The 18,298-nt window shown below is 38.0% G+C and overlaps 1 protein-coding gene across 2 annotated transcripts; it reads right to left on the reverse strand.

The window, feature by feature from the left end:
- Positions 1-3,092: 3,092 nt before the first annotated feature.
- On the reverse strand, positions 3,093-8,597 carry vgll2a (vestigial-like family member 2a). Of its 2 annotated transcripts, none has more exons than XM_038272822.1 (4): positions 8,360-8,597; positions 7,109-7,355; positions 4,975-5,472; positions 3,093-3,784 (listed from the first exon to the last, which is right to left on the reverse strand). In XM_038272822.1, exons 1-4 carry the CDS (start codon positions 8,435-8,437, stop codon positions 3,729-3,731), a joined length of 879 nt encoding a protein of 292 aa, XP_038128750.1. In that variant the 5' UTR covers positions 8,438-8,597; the 3' UTR covers positions 3,093-3,728. The 2 variants fall into 2 exon arrangements, with proteins under 2 accessions (XP_038128750.1, XP_038128751.1); XM_038272823.1 differs by having other exon boundaries at positions 3,093-3,973; positions 8,360-8,596.
- Between the last annotated feature and the right edge of the window lie 9,701 nt (positions 8,598-18,298).

Genomic DNA, 18,298 nt, shown 5'->3' on the forward strand with positions numbered 1-18,298 from the left:
TCCCCGATCCAATTTAAATTGGAAATTGGAAATCTCCGTTTACATGGACACTAAATAAAATGACCGGCTCATGACGTGTGCACACATGTACCCAGTTTCAATCAGATTAAGTCATTTAAGCATGTGCAGAACTGTCTAATTTTCTGGAAATGCTTCAGTAACAGTAGAAGAAACTGCCTGTTTTTAAAACCAACCCGTACCGGCCGCTCATCATCAACTTTAGCTACTATTTGTTAATGTCCTGCACAATTCTTTCCCTATTGTTCTTCAGTCATGTCTGCTGATGTAGTTTTTTTACATTATCAACCTTATCACATATTTGCATCCATACTTTTGTTTTTGATTGTCATTATAGTTAAGCTAAGGGCTCAGTGGTACCTTATGCTAATGCTTTGTTGCTACAGCTGAACAGAGCAGGATGACATCTGCAAATTGCATTTAGTGCCACCACCTCCACCAAGGACCAAGCACCCAGGGCCATGGGAAAAATTAAAATTTCACACATACTCAGTGGAGACATTTTTACTCCAAAGATCATAATTGATGTGTACATGGAAACCAATCGAAATGGCAATCTGCAAAAAACACTTCTCTCTTTTGGAATTAAATTTCTTTCCGATTGGACCAAAATCGGTTTCCAAATTTGACTAGAATCTTCCGTCTGACATGGTTACATGAAACATTTTTTTTCTGGTTAGGGACAAAGACGTCTGCAAATGTTTTTGTCCTTAACCACTCACCTGGTTCGTCGCTACCAGGTGGAAATTAATTAAGCTTCTGGAGATAATATTTTTAATATCCATCATATATTCAACTAGGCCAATTAGATGTTGTAAAATAATATAACAAACTGACTTACCATACATTTAATTTTTCACTCCTGACTGCCATAGAGGTCTTTAGGAAATTTGCACACTTCAATTTAAAAACAATCATTTAATTCTTCAAGCTCTAGAATGACATCGTTACGTCATTCTTATATTGGTGTTTATATAAAAAGCTAACCTGCCATTTACAGCTTTTATGTATCATGCAGTTCTGTCTTTTTTTCTTTAAACTGGTTCATATTTGAATTAAGCTTTTTTAATTCTAAGATTCCAGCCCAGGTTGAATTTTATAAGAATAAAAAAAACACGTCCCTCCCCTTGTGCCTGTTTAAGCATAGCAAAAACAAGTTTCCCTTTTAATCATCTATCTGTACATTTGTAGATGTTTCATTCTATCTTGCTGTTGTGACAAATCAATTTCTCTCTTGGGAAATAAATCAACTCTTAACTGATCATTGCACTATTGTATTACTGTCATAACTTGTCAGTATTGTTTATATGATATATATAGATATAAAGATATATATATATATATATGTTTTCTATTCTGCAGCCACTGTTTGATTTTTACTGATCTACACTGGAAAAATTAGAATTCTAGATAAGTCATTTTTTTTCTTAAATTAAGTACATTTGTTCTTGGATTGAGGAGGTAAAAGAGATATTTTGCCAAGGGAACAAGTCAATTTACATTTAAAATAAGAAAACACAATTGCATTGTCTTATTTAAAGTGCACATTATCTAATTATCTTATCTTAAGAGTAAAAATACTCATTCCATTGGCAAACTATCTCATTTACCTACTCAAATTTAGGGCAAAACCTAATTTAAGAATTTTTTACTTCTAGATAATTTTTCCAGTGTATTATTGTGTTATGGTATCAATGTATAAGTCAAAACATTGGGTGCATTGTACATTACAGTGTCAGATTCAGGGTATGGATACACATACATGACAAATTAAGCTGAATCTTATTTACATTAACTGTAGAAATTTATGTAACAAATTTAGAAACCATCACATCCTCTCAGCTGCAGAATGGGGCATTTGTTAACATTAAGTTATATTGAGGTATTAAGGGGGTTCTCACTTGGTATTCTGGCTTCCTCCCACCCTCAGACAAATTAAACCTTTTATTATTTACTCTTAACTCTAAATTGCCTTCAGATATGAATATGTGTCTACAGATTGGTGATCCCCTCTGGCCGACCTGTTCCTCATCCCACTTCTTGTATTTACCCTTAATTTGAGTAGGTAAAAGAGATGAAATGAGTATTTTACTTTAAATTAATTAGATAATATGCACTTTAAATAAGACAATGCAATTGTGTTTTCTCATTGTAAGTGGATATTGTCTTGTTCCATTGGCAAAATGTCGCTTTTACCTCCTCAATCCAAGAACAAATGTACTTATTTTAAGAAAAAAATGTCTTTTTTCCCAGTGTATTCTAGAAATCTGAAAGTTAGAAGCCAGTAATTCTGATCTGAGAAGTGTATAGAGGGTTCACAATAATGGGCAAATAAAAAGAAATTAAAGCTAATCTGTAAGAAGTCAATTTTAGAGTGCAAATAAAAGCAAGGTTATGATGTTTGGGTAAATATGCATACAAAAAAACAAACAAAAAAAAAACAGATTATCCAGATAACTCGAGGACAAATAGACTTAACAAGAGCTTATTTCCCTGGGCTGTGAAAGCAATTCCCCAACCTGTAGCTATAAAATCTTTTTCAAGTTGAGATAACCGTCTCCCCCCCACCCCCCCCCCCCCCCCCCCCCCCCCATCCAAACACACAAACACGCCGACAGACCACCACCCCATTACATGCACTGGAATGGCACCATCACTTTATGTACATACATTTTTATGCCCCTATCTGTCTTCTAAGGGTGGTTTATATTTATCCGTCTCTTCCATTGGTTTCCATTATTTTCTTAAGTGTTTTTTCCATTTTGTCTGCATATTTTAAATGCCTTCTAAACCAAGAGTCTCAGCAAAATGTAATGATGGTTTCATTTCAAATGCCCTAAATATTTCTTGACAATATATATTTGCAAGGAAATAAGGCAAAAAAATCCTTTTTTTTTTTTTTAAATCCATACATATAGCTATTTTTGAATAGTTAGCACAGACACATAGAAGTTGCAAATAAAAGAAGCTTAATTGTTGGGAATTAAATGAACATCTTGATACATCATTCTGTCTAATTTCAGGAATATGCTTGTTGTTAAAAGTCCGGACAAAAATTCTTACTTGCTGCAATCTCTGAATCTTTAACTCTGAAATTTATTTACTTTGTGCAATACCATTAAAGACAATGTCAATTTACAGGGCATGAAATAGGATTTACAGTTAGCATGCTTTATCGTGATGCCATTTTCAAACCTTCTTAGAGGGTTTATGGGTCATACAGTGAGGCCTCTGATGAGGATTGTTGTTGCAGTCATGGTTGAAAGTACTTCAGAAATCAGTAAAAAGTCCAACAAATCCCAATTTTGCAATCAACATTGAGCTGATATGTCCAGTTGGAAGGTGACTCCCCAAACGGCAAAGTGTCCAGACTACTTCTGCTTTTATCGTCTGCCAGATCCTCTCCTGATCACCAGCACAGATTTTACCACCAGTCATAACACACTTCCAGCGTCTGAGCCCAGTTGGCCCAAGTTGGAAGGTTCTGCCAAGTCCTTCGAGAGCTCCTCTTGGAGTGTGACTCCACATGTGTCTCTGTCCGTCTGTCCCCCAGACGTTTCTTTCCAGCTTAGGAATGTAGTCCCTGTCTGTCACAGCACTACAGACTCTTGTCTTTGTCCGTATCGGTCCAGATCGGATTCCCTCCTGGCTTTCTGAGAGTCCACTTTTGTTTTAACGCTTGCTTTGCATCCATGCTGCCGGCGTTCAGCTCAGCAGGACTGCACTTCACTGCTGCTGCTGCTGCACAGTCCACCGTAACGCAGAGCTGCAAGCAGACCAGAAGCTGTTATACCCCCCCAAAAAAACACAAAAAAAACTGATTCCAGCCTCACAGTTTCTTAGAGCAGAGTTGGAACGGAGACAAAAAGCCAAAACAGAAAGAGGAAGGTGAGGAAGAGTCTGAGCGCTCTCTAAAACCAGTACAAATCCTTGCTCTTATCCTGCGCCTGCAGACCTGAGAAAGAGGAGAAAGGAGGGAGGAAGAACAAGACAAGATAAAGGCAAGAAAAGAGAGATTAGATCCTGCTAAAAGCTGGTTGATAAAAGCAAAAGGAAGTGGCCCAAAGCAAAGAAGGGAAGAAAAAAGCAACAGCAGCTGAGAAGAGAGCTGACAGCTGGACTTAAGGTGCTGACTGACGGCCAGTTTGTTGGTTTTAAAGCACTCTGTGTAAGCTGATCCGGGGGACGGAAACAGATCTTCATTTAATTCTTGTTTCACACCATGAGCTTAGAATGCTTTTGATTTAAAAAACATCAACATATTAAGAAAAATCGGGATTTATTGTAATTTTCTTTTTCGTCCAAACTGTCAAACTATCAAAGAAAAGTATTTTATCATAAATGTAAATGAAGAGTCCAATAAATCTGAGCAAACATGGACTAGAAACCAAAAAAATCACAATAAAGAATAAAGAAAACATTTTTTTTATATGATCTATTCCTGTGGAGACTGTAAAAATCCAATCATATAAAAATGATCACAAAGCAAATAAGGGTGTGTAGAGAAATAAGGAAATGTTTTTTTTTTTTTCAAATCCCATTCCTTATGCTCCCTAAACATTAACAGTATCAGTTTCCATGCCTGCATTTCGATACAGGAAGGCAATAAATTCGCTTTGTGAAAAGTGCTTTGAGACACCAATTAATTGTCTGCAGGCGACGGTGCTCAAAGGGAACTCAATTTGGTGAATCGTTGATAAATTCCTGCCTAAAAGCTTAGTAGCTTCTCAGATTTAGCAACATTTATGAGAAAATTGCAACCATGTTTTTGTTTGTAGAAATTCATCCAGAAAAGTTTCTGCTAGCTTAACTTTCATCAATCTTCAAACTGAAATCTCTCTTACTGTTGTCTGTGAGATACTGACTGTTCATCCCTACTTCGCACGACCCGGAAAAACCAAACTTTTCAGTTGAGTGTAAAGATGTTTTAACCGATCCAAATTCAGGGACTAGTACCTGTGTCTATGTTGAGTCCGATCTCTGCTCCGGCTCCAGTGAAGGCACCGCTCCACGCCGACCCCGTCCCTGACTCCCCCTTTCCCCCCAGGTCACACGGCGAGGTGCTGGTTCCCGGCACGGAGCTGCCAGACGACAGCCTGTGATGCGACCTCACCGACGGCACCAGCAGAGAGCCGTACCTTGGGTCGAACGTCGCGCCGTACATCTCGTGAACTCCGGGACGAGTGTAGGGCGAGCTCTGAGTGCTTATGGCGCCCCCTAGCGAGTAAGGGTGGTGGTGATGGTGGTGGTGGTGGTGTGATGGGTGCCAGGTGTCAGGGCTGGGCTGGTGCAGGTGGCTGTGCAGGGAGGTGGAGGAGTAAGGGTCCCCTGGGAAGGAGATCTCTGAGTGGGGGGCAGACAGAGCGCTGCCCAGCGTAGAGGAGACTGAGGGCTGGTAGGAGCTGTTCCAAAACGATGGAGGGAAACTTCTCTGACTCATAGGAAACGATCCATCTGAGAAAACACAAATTATGTGGCAATGAAGAAAAAAAGTAAAATCTTAGAATTGAACACCAGCAGCACATAAAACCAAAAGCAGTTCGCAAAAGGCAAGCTTCTCTTTAAAGTCATGCAGCGAGGACATTTCTTAAATTTTGACAAGTCTGGAAATTGCTTGAGTAGTTTAGGTCTTGCTCTATCTTTAGTTTTAATTTCATATGTTTATTGTATAAATATATTTTTTTCCAAACAAAAAATAATTATACAAGTAATACCCAATTAATACTGTAATTTCGTGCAACCAGATTTAATCTAATGGGGGTTTATGGTTTACAAAAATAGAGTAAAACTTATAATCGGTTTATCACTATTTGAACAGAAAACCTTAATTTAAGTGGTGGGAATTGTTTAATTGAGGCATAAAGAAAAGTGTAATTAGGTAACACAGAACAACAAAGGGATGAATCAATGTAGTGCCGCAGAGGTGGAAAAAAAATCCACAAAAAATATCATAAATTGTGCTTAAATATAAATTATTAAATCTGCACCAGTCGATCAGCCAGAAATGGATCAGAAATGGCTTATTTTCCCTCCTCGGCTGCAGGTTATTGCAAAGGTTCAATGTTTTTCTTCTACTCAAAAGGCATTTTTGGTCCATCACATATTAACTAATAGCGTGCGCTCTTAATTGATCTTTCTTTGTGTTTGATGAAAAACAGTCAAAGCATTGCAACATAACAACAAAGAATTACTTTAATTCCTTTATTTAGTTTATGTTTGTTTTTTTGAAATCAAAACAACTAAAATAATCCGAAAAACTATTTGACATTTTTATCTTTCATCTGTCATTTTCTTTGGGAAAAAGAAATACAAATTTAAAGATAAAGATTGAAGTTTGCATTTCAGAACTAAAAGAAAACGAGAAATCTATAAAAGGCAGTGAAAGTTGTATTACTGCAGCTTTAAGAACAATTACTATAAGACTGCAGGCCAGATTATTCTACAATGGAAAAAATCTAAATCTTAATTTAGTCATTTTTTCTTAAAATAAGTATATTTCTTCTTGAATTGAGGAGATAAAAGAGACATTCTGCCAATGGAACAAGACAATTTAGATATAAAATAATGAAAACAAAATTGCATTGTCTTTTTTCAAGTGCATATTATCTAATTATCTTATTTTAAGAGTAAAAATACTAATTCCATTGGCAAACTATCTCATTTACCTACTCAAATTAAGGGTAAATACACTTAATTAAAGATATTTTTACTTATTTCTAGATCGTTTTTCCAGTGTGCTGCAAATATAACAGCATTAAAACTATATAAAAAGAAATTAAAACCGACTTAGAACCAATTACTGTAACATAATTTTTGCAACATCTCTTTAGGTAGTTATCAAACAAAAATAGAGTTATAGAGTTATAGATACAATAGTCTCCCTGTTACTTATGGTTCTACATTTTTTGCAACTCACTTTAAATCTGCAGCTACAGTAGGCACAAAACCTCTTAAACCTCACCAAAAAAAAACAGAATTAGATCTGCAGTTTGGACTTCAGGTTAAAATTAGAACTGTAATGTCTGGAAAAACTATATTGAAATAGAAACTGACACAAAGTTCAGCTTGAACACTGCCTTCTTCCACGCACCTCTTGCAGCCTTGTGTCCGCTCGGCGGCGGGTACACAGTCGTCTGGCTGAGGGCTCGGCTGAAATGCTCGTCCACCACCGTGCTGATGTCACCCTGGAAGTAGGTGAAGAGTACGCAACGGGAGCTCAGGTACTCGGCACCCGGCGGCAGCTCCTTGTCCTCCTCTTTGATCGTCGGGGGCCCCGAGGGGCGGAGCCGGCTGCTGATCTCCTGAGGGTCTTGCATTTTAGAATACAAAGCCAGCTTCTGCAAAAGATAGAGAGTGTTGTTTGTTTTGATGCAACTTACTGCCTATTATTGCCACCCTAAAAAAGCCTTGACACCTGACCTGCAAACCTCATAAAAGTCTATTTTAGGAACTGGAGACATGGATGATGTTTAGTGTGAATTCCACATGGATAAACAAGGCAGAAACTTTAAGATGTTTTATGCCTCGATGTATCAGTAGATTAATGTGAGAATGCTTGAAGCTGATAACACCACTTTTTTATATATATATTTCAGATACAAAACCGAAATGCATGTCCCTTTCTTACACTTTAATGTCCAAACTTTCTGTAAAATCAACAATCAGCTGTGAAACAGTTTTAATATGATGGAAACCTCATCCAAAAAGTGTTTAGGTGACAGACGCTGTGAGTTCTCACACCATGGGAGATATGTCTGCATGATGACAAACAGCTTTTATGCAAATTCAAGGAAAAAACTGATTTAAAAAAAGTTTATAAACACTAGAAAACCCTGCTGGGGTTCAGGGTCCTGGCAGTCAGAATTTAAAGTGAATTCTTGAATGAAAATGATCTGAAAACTGTTTCTTTTTTGTTTAAATAATCATCACATTATAACTAGGCTTTATATGTATAGTTATAATAATATGCAAACAGGAAGAAAGAATATTGCAATTGAAAATATATTTTTAAATAAATATTCTACAAAATTATAACGCATTTTCAAACCAGAAAGTAAATAATTAGGTAAAATTTGTATATTAAAAGTTTAAGTCCGAACTAGTTTAGAATTTAATTTATTTAAAATGTTTAAAATGATCCCTCAAAAAAAAAAGGACTTTTTATTTTCCTGCGAGCTGCACTTTTAAGAGTTTGAAGCGTTCAGAAAGTTCTTCAAAACATACATTTCTAAGTTGTGTTAACGAGGAAAAGGTCTTTAAATGATAAAGTTTAGGTAGGATCGGACCTGCTGACCGCTTTATTAATTAATAGTAAAAGAATCCGTGCAGAAGTGCTCCGTACCTGGTGGTGGTAGGGACTGTAGGAGCTGAAATAAGGCTGAGGACCGAACACTTGGTACATCACATCCAGGCAGCTCATGGCGAAGAACTCACCGAGAAGAACCAAACTTCATGGAGAGAGCAGCGCAGATTATACGGACAGAGGAATCACTAAAGACTAATCCGGTGCACAACTCCACTGCGCGCTTCCTGTGCGCTCTTTACGCACCGGACTGTGGCTCGGCTCAGTGACCGAGCAGCCCCACGCTGAACGCTCCCACTGCACACACCCACAGCCGCCAATCAGGAGCCAGAGCTCCACCCATGCCTTAATGGGATCTCAATTGCAAGACATGAAACAGCCAAGAAGCTCCTGCTGAGGAAAACTTTCTTTTTCTTTTTCTAATTTCTATTTTATTCTACGGTACAAAAGAGGATTAGGGCCACTGGAAAAAAAAAAGGTTTACTGATTTTAAAATTTTATTTCAATTTAGTATGGGAAAAAAGTCAGAATTCTGACTTCTTTTTCAGAATTCTGACTTTAATCTTGGAATTTAATCTCAGAATTCTGACTTTAATCCCAGAATTCTGACTTTAATCTCAGAATTTTGGAACTTAAAGGGATAGTTCGGTATTTTTGACATGAATCTGTATGGCATCCCCATCACCAGCGGCATGCAATCACACTGACTTACCCCTGGCAGCGTCCTGTGAGCAGAGTTATCGTCCAGTTTTGGTCAAGCCGAAAGTAGTCCGACAGGTTTTTAGAGCCAGCGAAATAAAACGTTTCTCTTCCCAAAACATTATGTGTTCAAAAGAGTGATATTTTTGCATCCCAAAAACATTGTAGTGGAAAAAGTCCCACGTCGTTATCAATTGGTCCTATTTTCTCTCTGTTCGTATCAGTGCGCGCCGCCATTCAGACAGCGAGCCCAACAACAGCCATGTCTCCCTCCGCCGCGGAGGGAGACATGGCTGTTGTTGGGCTCGAAAATATCACTCTTTTGAACACATAATGTTTTGGGAAGAGAAACGTTTTATTTCGCTGGCTCTAAAAACCTGTCGGACTACTTTCGGCTTGACCAAAACTGGACGATAACTCTGCTCACAGGACGCTGCCAGGGGTAAGTCAGTGTGATTGCATGCCGCTGGTGATGGGGATGCCATACAGATTCATGTCAAAAATACCGAACTATCGCTTTAATATAGATGGGCACCATGAAGGAAGAGATGTGGGAGCACTCAGCTTCACTGACAAAGATGTGAGTTGTTTGGGAGGGCCAGTGACACAATGGTGGAAACTGACGGAAATAGGCAAATTCTGAGATTAAATTCTGAGATTAAAGTCAGAATTCAACAGAAAAAAGTCAGTATTCTGAGATTAAAGTCAGAATTCTGAGATTAGAGTCAGAATTCAACAGAAAAAAGTCAGTATTCTGAGATTAAAGTCAGAATTCTGAGATTAGAGTCAGAATTCAACAGAAAAAAGTCAGTATTCTGAGATTAAAGTCAAAATTCTGAGATTAAAGTCAGAATTCTGAGATTCAAGTCAGAATTCAACAGAAAAAAGTCAGTATTCTGAGATTAAAGTCAAAATTCTGAGATTAAAGTCAGAATTCTGAGATTAGAGTCAGAATTCTGAGAAAAAAAAGTCAGAATTCAAGAGAAAAAAGTCAGAATTCTGGGATTAAAGTCAGAATTCTGACTTTTTCCCCATACTAAACTGAAAAAATCAGTTAACTTTTTAAACTGTTTTTCCAGTGGCCCTAATCCTCTTCCGTATAAATGTCCTCTTTCTGTGTACTCCTTTCTATGCACCTCTCGAAGGCTTTTAATGTCCTGCAGCGCTGCACCACTACAGCACTTTTAATTGTATCTGTATATTTGTATTTGTTGTATTGTTTTATGGCTTTGTTGTAAAGCACTTTGGGTACCATTTAGCTATTGTAAAGGGCTATACAAATAAACTTGATTGATATTGATCATTTTTCATGTTTCTTGTTTTTTTGTTTGTTTCCCGTTATATGATTTCACTTGTATTGTGCAAAGGTATTTGAATATTGCTCAGTCCTGAATAATTCCCTTCAAATAAAACATTTATTCTAATCTTATCACTCTTTCCCTGAGCAAAAAGTAGTTTATTCAAGTATACTAAAAGTGCAAAAATTTCATACTTAAAATCAGGCAGTGCACTTAGAGTTGACTTATTCTAAACTATATTTCATATAGCCTACTTAACAATAGTATAGTTAAGTGTAAGTGACTATACTATTGTTTACTTTATTGTTTACTTTAGTAATACTTCAAGTACACTAAAAGTACATTGTTCGGTATACTTTCTAATCTTATACTTAAGTATTCTTAGTAGAATTTACTTCAGGTATACTACTTTTTGCTGAGGGAATTCCTATAGTTTCATTTGTCTGTTTGAAAGCAGTATTTTAGTTCAGACTTTGAGGCCTTTTCTTCAGGTTTGTCAAAACTCCTTTCAAGCGATTACAAAGCTTGAGGAAAATAAAGGAAACAGGGCCTTAAAATGAATGATAAACACTTTAAATTAAAAATAATTTATCAAAGATTTTCACAAAACTTTCTTCTGTTTGCACAGCATTCATACTATAACTCTGAAGAAAACATTGGATGAAATCTCTCTTTTGTATTTTTCTGTCTCTCAGGTCCATGAATATATGTTACTGTATATGCGTTTAAAGAAAAGCTAAATGTACTGGTTCTCCATAAATAATAATTAAAACACATTCTTTTAACTGTTTTTTTTTATCATAAAAGATTTCTAAATAAACACAGTCAATCCCAAATATTTTTTTATTGATATATCAAGTTATAACAAAGACTAAGGAAAGAAATGTTTTATATATATTATATTTATAATTATATTTTCAAACAAAAACCTACAGTGTAATAAGAGTGGGGTGCCACCCAATTCATCGCTATCCCTGGAGACTGTAGAATCCAGCACTGCAAAAACAACAACATTGCTTAAATTAAGTGTATTTACCTTTAATTTGAGTTGGTAAATAACATGATTTGCCAGTGGAGTAAATATATTTACTCTTAAAATGAATAAATTAGATAATATGCAATTGAAAATAAGACAATGGAGTTGTTTTTTTTCTTATTTTAAATATAATTGTCTTGTTATGTTTAAAAAGTGTCTCACTTACCTCTTCAGTTCAAGAAAAAATACACTTATTTAGATTCCAAATCTTACAGTGAGTGTATGCTTCTCTAATGTCGATCTAGAAATAAGTAAAAATGTCTGAAATCAAGTGTCTTTACTCTTAATTTTAGTAGGTAAATGAGATAGTTTGCCAATGGAATTAGTATTTCTACTCTTTAAATAAAAAAAATTAGATAACATGCACTTGAAATAAGACAATGGAATTGTGTTTTCTTATTTTAAATGTGAATTGTCTTGTTCCATTGGCAAAATGTCTCCTTTACCTTCTCGATCAAAGAACAAATGTACTTATTTTAAGAAAAAAGGACTTTGGGCCAGATCTATCAAAGGTTTGCGTGTATAAAAACTTGAGCCATTTCACTGCGCACGCTAAAAAATGTACAAACTGATCTATCAACAGCGTGCTAAAAGGATTTGGTCTTTAAAACGTGTTAAATTGCGCCTCTTATCCATTTAGTACTTTTTCTGTAATGAATATGCAATATGGGGCGTTTACACGCAAAAGTGCGTCTTGTGGGAGGAGAACATGTAAATATATTAATTTAGCACTCGCAAAGTGATTTATTAAACCTGAAAGCAATTTTGCTAACGGTATCTGACTCTATATTTAACACGTTTCAAAAGAAGGAGCAAATGGTCTGTATGCGTAATTGCGCACACATGGCAGCGGTTATTGTCGCAAGAAGGAGACATCGAAATGAAGCAAGGAGACGCAGAGAACGCATTTTTTCACTCCATGTGAATATTTTTGGAATGAACCAGGAAACGATCATCAAAACATATCGTTTATCCAGCATTGCCATTTTGGAGCTGTTGGGGGAACTGGATTTGGAGCCAGCCACAAGGAGGACCCACGCAATACCAGATATCACAAAACTCCTTGCAACATTGCACTTTTTTGCATCTGGGATCTCCCAATCTAGTTTTTCAGAAGTGCTGTCCGACGTTCTAAATGCCATGTCGCTCTGAGAACCCCGACCTCCCCACTGCGCCTGTGGAGCAACATGCTAATGCTGCGGGGATGCGTACTCGCAGTAATCTCATCCACAGTCCCATTGTGAGCCATTTGGTATGTGCATTTTTCTACAGGCCAATACAAAACACCTGTTTTTTGTTTTTTTTGTTTTTTACTGCAGTGAAGTAGAAATTCAGCCACATACCACCTTAGGGAATATATATATATATATATATATATATATATATATATATATATATATATATAATTTTTTGGGGGGGGATTGGGTGGGGGTGTCACTGTAAGATTTAAATTTCTTAATGCACTAGTTTGTACAAACTACAAACTACTTTGCCGCAAACCACAAAACGAGCAAAACCATCATTTAAATAGGGCGTCTCCAACAGTTTCGCACCTGCCACCAGTTACGCAGTCGCTCTTGTTAAATCACCCGCAAACCATAGTTCAGCCCCTCACGCAAAATTCCAGTTTGCAAGCGCAAATTACTGCACGCAAAATTGGATCTTGATAAATCCAGCCCTTTGATTTTTTTCCAGTGCAGCTTTTTATTTCATACAACCTTTTATCTAATGTGTTCCTTGTATAAATTCAGTTGGTCTGTGAAAGTAGTGTTTTGTTGGAGGACATAATTAAACAAACAGCATCATGAAAAACCCAAAGGACGATAGCAAACAGGTCAGAGAGAACATCGTGGAGAGTTTATAGCAGACTTCTGCATCAAAAACTTTGAACAACACATATTTCTTTGTTTAATTAATCAGCTAAAAAACAAAAACAAACAAATTGTACAATTGTAAACTTTAAAGACATAGTGGTCAACTGAAAGGCCAGGCAATTAAAGCAGCCCAGGGGTCAAGACTCCACAGAAACTGCATTGACTTACAACTCGGGTGGGAGAATCTTTCAACAGAACAACTACACTGGAAAAAATCAAAATCTAGATAAGTCGTTTTGTTCTTAAAGCTACAGTGTGTAATAATTACAGGGATATACAGTCAGAAATGTAATATATTATACATAACTATGTTATTTATTATCATCTACGAGCTCAGCCTCTTAACCTTAATATTTGCGTTGCCTTAGAATTCGTTATTTATAATTACATAGGAGCGGGTCTCGCAGCCATGGAGGCAGACATCTTTGCGCTACGGCAGCGCAGAGCCAACAAACTAGCGATTGCGAGATCGCCCATTACGCTCGAAAGTAACTACGGCAAGTTGAGAGAGATGAACTGAGACGGTACTGAACACACAGACTAATGAAATACTATCTGTAAAATTATCTATGTAAACAAACCTCATCACTTGAGAAGGTAGGTGAGGCGGACGTCGTGGAAGACATTTTGTCCCGTAACGCTCGCCGTACTGTTGGGGGGGAGAAGCGGTGGGGGGGAGATGTTCATGTTGCTGCAGTCTGCAGTCTGACCGCTAGATGTCGCTGAGAATTACACACTGTAGCTTTAAAGAGAAGAATTAATAAGAATTTCAGTCTCTTACAAAATGCTCTACTCAACTCAGTTTGTTTATACAGAGCCAATTAACAACACATTTCATCTCAAGGATCTTTAAAGAGTCAATTTAATCAAATCATCTGGTTGAAATTTTTCTGTCTAAGGAAATCCAGCTGATTGCATCAAGTTATTTATCTCCTTGATGAGCATGGAGTGACAATGAACTGACACTGATGGAGTGATCATAAAGACTCACGCACGTGCTGCTTCATTTCTGATGCTGGAACAAGTTTAGTTCTGATGTGTGGCTGAAACATCTTCGCTGTTCTAGCTGTGCGGTCGAAAAGTGGGTCTGATGCGCGTTGGGTGGAGTTACCCTATCCTTTCTTTGCCTGTAAAAATGGAAGCTCTACTGTAATTGCTGTTATAAATGGGTAAAAAGGAGTTTTAATATGTTTTTAAGTGAAAAATTAATCTTTGCGTGTGTGAGCTGTGATTGACACTCCATCAGACGCTCCTCTGGCTGTGATTGGTTATTTGACTCGTCCCGAATTATTCTTTCCAGATGGAAATACAGGCAGTAGGCGGGACCAATTGAAGCAGTTTTTTTCACAGGTTACATATCACATGTACTGCTGTCTGGGCATAGGGACAGTTTTAGCCAATATGACAAAAAAGTGATTTTTAAAAACTTACAGACTTCAGCTTTAATAGAGATTACGACCCTGGCTTCAAATATTATTCCAGAGACGCTCAGACCCCTTTACACCGGCTGTGGTCTGTCACTGGGAATCCCATTCAACAGCTACTTCTGGCCCGGTCGCCTCTTTGCGGTTTTCTGCTGCTGATCACGGCGGCATGGAAAACGTTTTTCATGTACGTAAGCCAAACTGCAGGCACCAGAATAATAAAAGCAAACATATTCGCAGAGGGCGACAGTGGCGTTGGATGTAGGAGTTTGCCCTGAAATTGAAGGATTGACGGTTCAAGCCCCGACTCCGACTTTCAGTGTCGTTGTGTCCTTGGGCAAGAAGCTTCACCCGCATTGTCTACTGATGGCAGCCAAGCCAACAATTGCCCCTAAAGACCCCCCTGTCAGAACCATAACCCAGTGTACGGCAGCCTCACTTCTGTCAGAGAGCCCCAGGGCAGCTGTGGCTACAATGTACCTTGCCACCATCAGAGTGTGTGCCTGAATGGGTGAATGAATGTAGTGTAAAGCGCTTTGGTCAAGTCTCCTGACTTGAAAAAAGGCGCTATATAAGTACATACCATTAACCATATTCACCAGGCAGGTTTTGACATTTTAAGTTAATTTAGGCATTAATAAAGTGTTTCAGAGGAGCGATCATGGTGATCTGCATCAGCAGTGCTGTGTCTGTCTCCCTGCTAGCTCCCAGATCAGCTTCTCTAAATGGTTAATGTGGCGCATCGACCAGCAAAAGTTAAAGTTTTCCAACACAAGCAGCTGCTGCTTTCGCAGCGCTGCTCCTGCTGCTCAAAACACGCTGCAGGACCTTTTTCTGCGCCTTGACGCTGGTCAACCATTAACTTTGCATGTAAACTGGCTGCTTCTGCTGCCTGAGTGAAGTTGGCCCCCCCACCTTCATCAAATCAGATAAAATTAGTGTCAAACGTTTGTGCTGGTTTGTGCAGCAAAAAATTTTCGTTTGTGCCGCTTTAATTTTAAAGATATAAAGAGAACGAAACGAAACGAAAATTTTTGTTGCACAAACCAGCACAAATGTACTGTAGCACAAACGTTTGACACCAATTTTGTCTAATTTGAATAAGGGGGGGGGCTGGCTGACCATTTGACCTTTGATCTTTTGCCCTTTACATTTTCATTAATATCTTCAAATCCAAAGCAGCACAAACGAAATTTTTTGCTGCACAAACTAGCACAAACGTTTGACACTAATTTTGTCTGATTTGAAGAAGGTGGGGGGGCAATTTCACTCAGGTGCTTCTGCTGCTTGCGGTCTGAACGTAGCGTCAGAGCTGCATTTAATGCATACATTTCTTTTACAAAGCAATGACTTGGTTTTCCTGAAAACCTATACATGCAATACCCTCTACTAATTTTATTTGTAAAACCGATTTCAAACCTGTGTCATGTTTTCCTTCCAATTTACAATAATAATCTCCTTTGTTTGGATCTACCGCAATAAAGCTCTCATAAAATATTTTCAAATTGGAGGCTATGATGTGACAAAAAATTTATATTTTCCAGAGGTGTAAACAGACTTGGAAGAATTATTCAGTTGTGTGAGAGGAAAGGGCTGAAGCATTGCTTCAGTTTTTTCAGATTTTTTCACACCTACATCCCTCAACTGAATCAAGAACATTTTATTAAAGATGGTTGGTTACAAAAAAAATAGGAAAAATCATACATGCGAAAAAAGTTGACATTTTTAGAAATATTCAGAAACCTGAAAAACCTATACATGGGACAAAACTCAGTAATTACAAATATGTTTGGCTCTTCAATGAAAAACATACATAGTTTGGATAAGATTTTAACTTGTTGCAAAAAGAACTAGTCTAGTTGAGAGAAAACCAGTTATTCATCCCCATATCCCCCTGGCTCCTTCTACAGAATGGGATTTTCAAGCCTTGATGATATGTAATCCCTCTAATGATTCCTTTGTCTGTCAGTGAGTCTCTTACCATGAGGCACATGCCCCAAAAATATTCAAAAAAGGAGACTAGTATGGATTAAAGATCCTGGGACAGAGATAGACCTGACATTATCTAAAATAAAACCATTGATTATATCAGTCATCTCAAGTTTAAATAAACAAAGCGCTTCAAATGAAATGTTATATATAGAATGGGTGCAGTGCTGCTCTCATTCCTTCTAGTTGCAGATTTCCAAAGCAGCTGCAAAGAATGTTACAGCCACCACCTGCTAATTGAATGAGTAAACAAATTAAACTAACCAATGACTGGAATGTTAAGCTGCAAACTCCTGGGATCTCTTAGCAGCCTCCTAAATTCAAGAGGTCAGATATTTGGTACCAGTTTGGAGCCGTGATCTTTCTGGTCTTCAGTATAGCAACCAAAAGCTGTACTGATCACATTTAAAAGGGTAAGGTGAGAAACAGACACTGATTTGATCAGGTTACTAGAATAACAATACATGTTTTGCGTCTCTTAGACTTAGAGATATAGACTTAGACTAACTTTATGCAGCAGCTTAGCAGTGAAAAGGAACATTTCCATTCATAAAGTGCAGCAGTGATCAAAAATGTAAACATTATAGGAGAAACATGGTGCAAAAGGCATTGATGTGGAAGGTTCAGAGTAGTGCAAGATAAATACAAAGATATGGTGGAAAAATTCAGTAAAAACACTGAGTTGAGTTCTATTTTGAAGATTCATCACGCAGTGCAAGTATTATGTGTCATGAAGCGCGGACAGATGGACCCAGTATTCAAGGAGAGACAGTCAGTAGGAAAGTTCAAAAAGTTTATTAGATAAAACAAAAACTAAAGTGGAGCTGTGGCTCACAGACACAGCAGGATGGGGAGCAGGGTACCGCCCAATCACAGACACTATGCAGGAGAAACACAGGTAAGTGACCACGATCATCTGACAGAAGATGATTATCTGAGTTGGCCACTTACCTGGTTTAACAGTCCAGTCCAAGAATGTCTCCAAGTGCTGCAGTCCCAGAGGACATGCTGGAAGCCGATCCTGGTCAGGGATCCAGAACTGACAGGAACAAGATTCAGACCAGGCTTCCAGGCATCAACAAGCTCCCAGGCAGGTTCAGAATCTGACTGGGACCGGAAGCATGACCAGGTGGTCATACACAGGAGCAGGCTCAGTGGAAGAGGGTAGCCGAGACAGGACGTGGAACCAGAATTTGATGCAGGAACTTTAAACTGGTCTCCTCCCTGGAGCCAGGCCTACTGGAATAAAAACTGAACCTCCCCACATATAGAGCCAAAAACCCAGAGGACTCCACGGGGGAGGAACAGTGGACGATCAGGAGGCGAGACAAACAAAAACCCTCTTTCCACTGGCTGCTAGGATCCAGGACAAGAACCAAGGAATAAAACTAACAGACAGGCTAACAGAAAGACAAATAATGATCTGGCTCTGAATGCTCAGGCTGAACTGAATATAACCAAGAGGAAACAGGTGAGAGGAATAAATTATAATTGAGGCAGGGAGGGAAAACTACAGGTGAAAGGAATTACTAGTTAAGGAGGAGCAAACAGGCCAGATCATGACATTATGTTATTAGAGTCTCGATTTGTGAACAGCCTTGTGGCATTGGGGAAAAAGCCGTTACAGAACCTGCTGGTCCTGCATTGAATGCTGCAAA

The sequence above is a fragment of the Cyprinodon tularosa genome, unplaced genomic scaffold (genome assembly GCF_016077235.1).
Source record: "Cyprinodon tularosa strain WSP-4 unplaced genomic scaffold, ASM1607723v1 ctg84, whole genome shotgun sequence".
Lineage (NCBI taxonomy): Eukaryota > Metazoa > Chordata > Actinopteri > Cyprinodontiformes > Cyprinodontidae > Cyprinodon > Cyprinodon tularosa.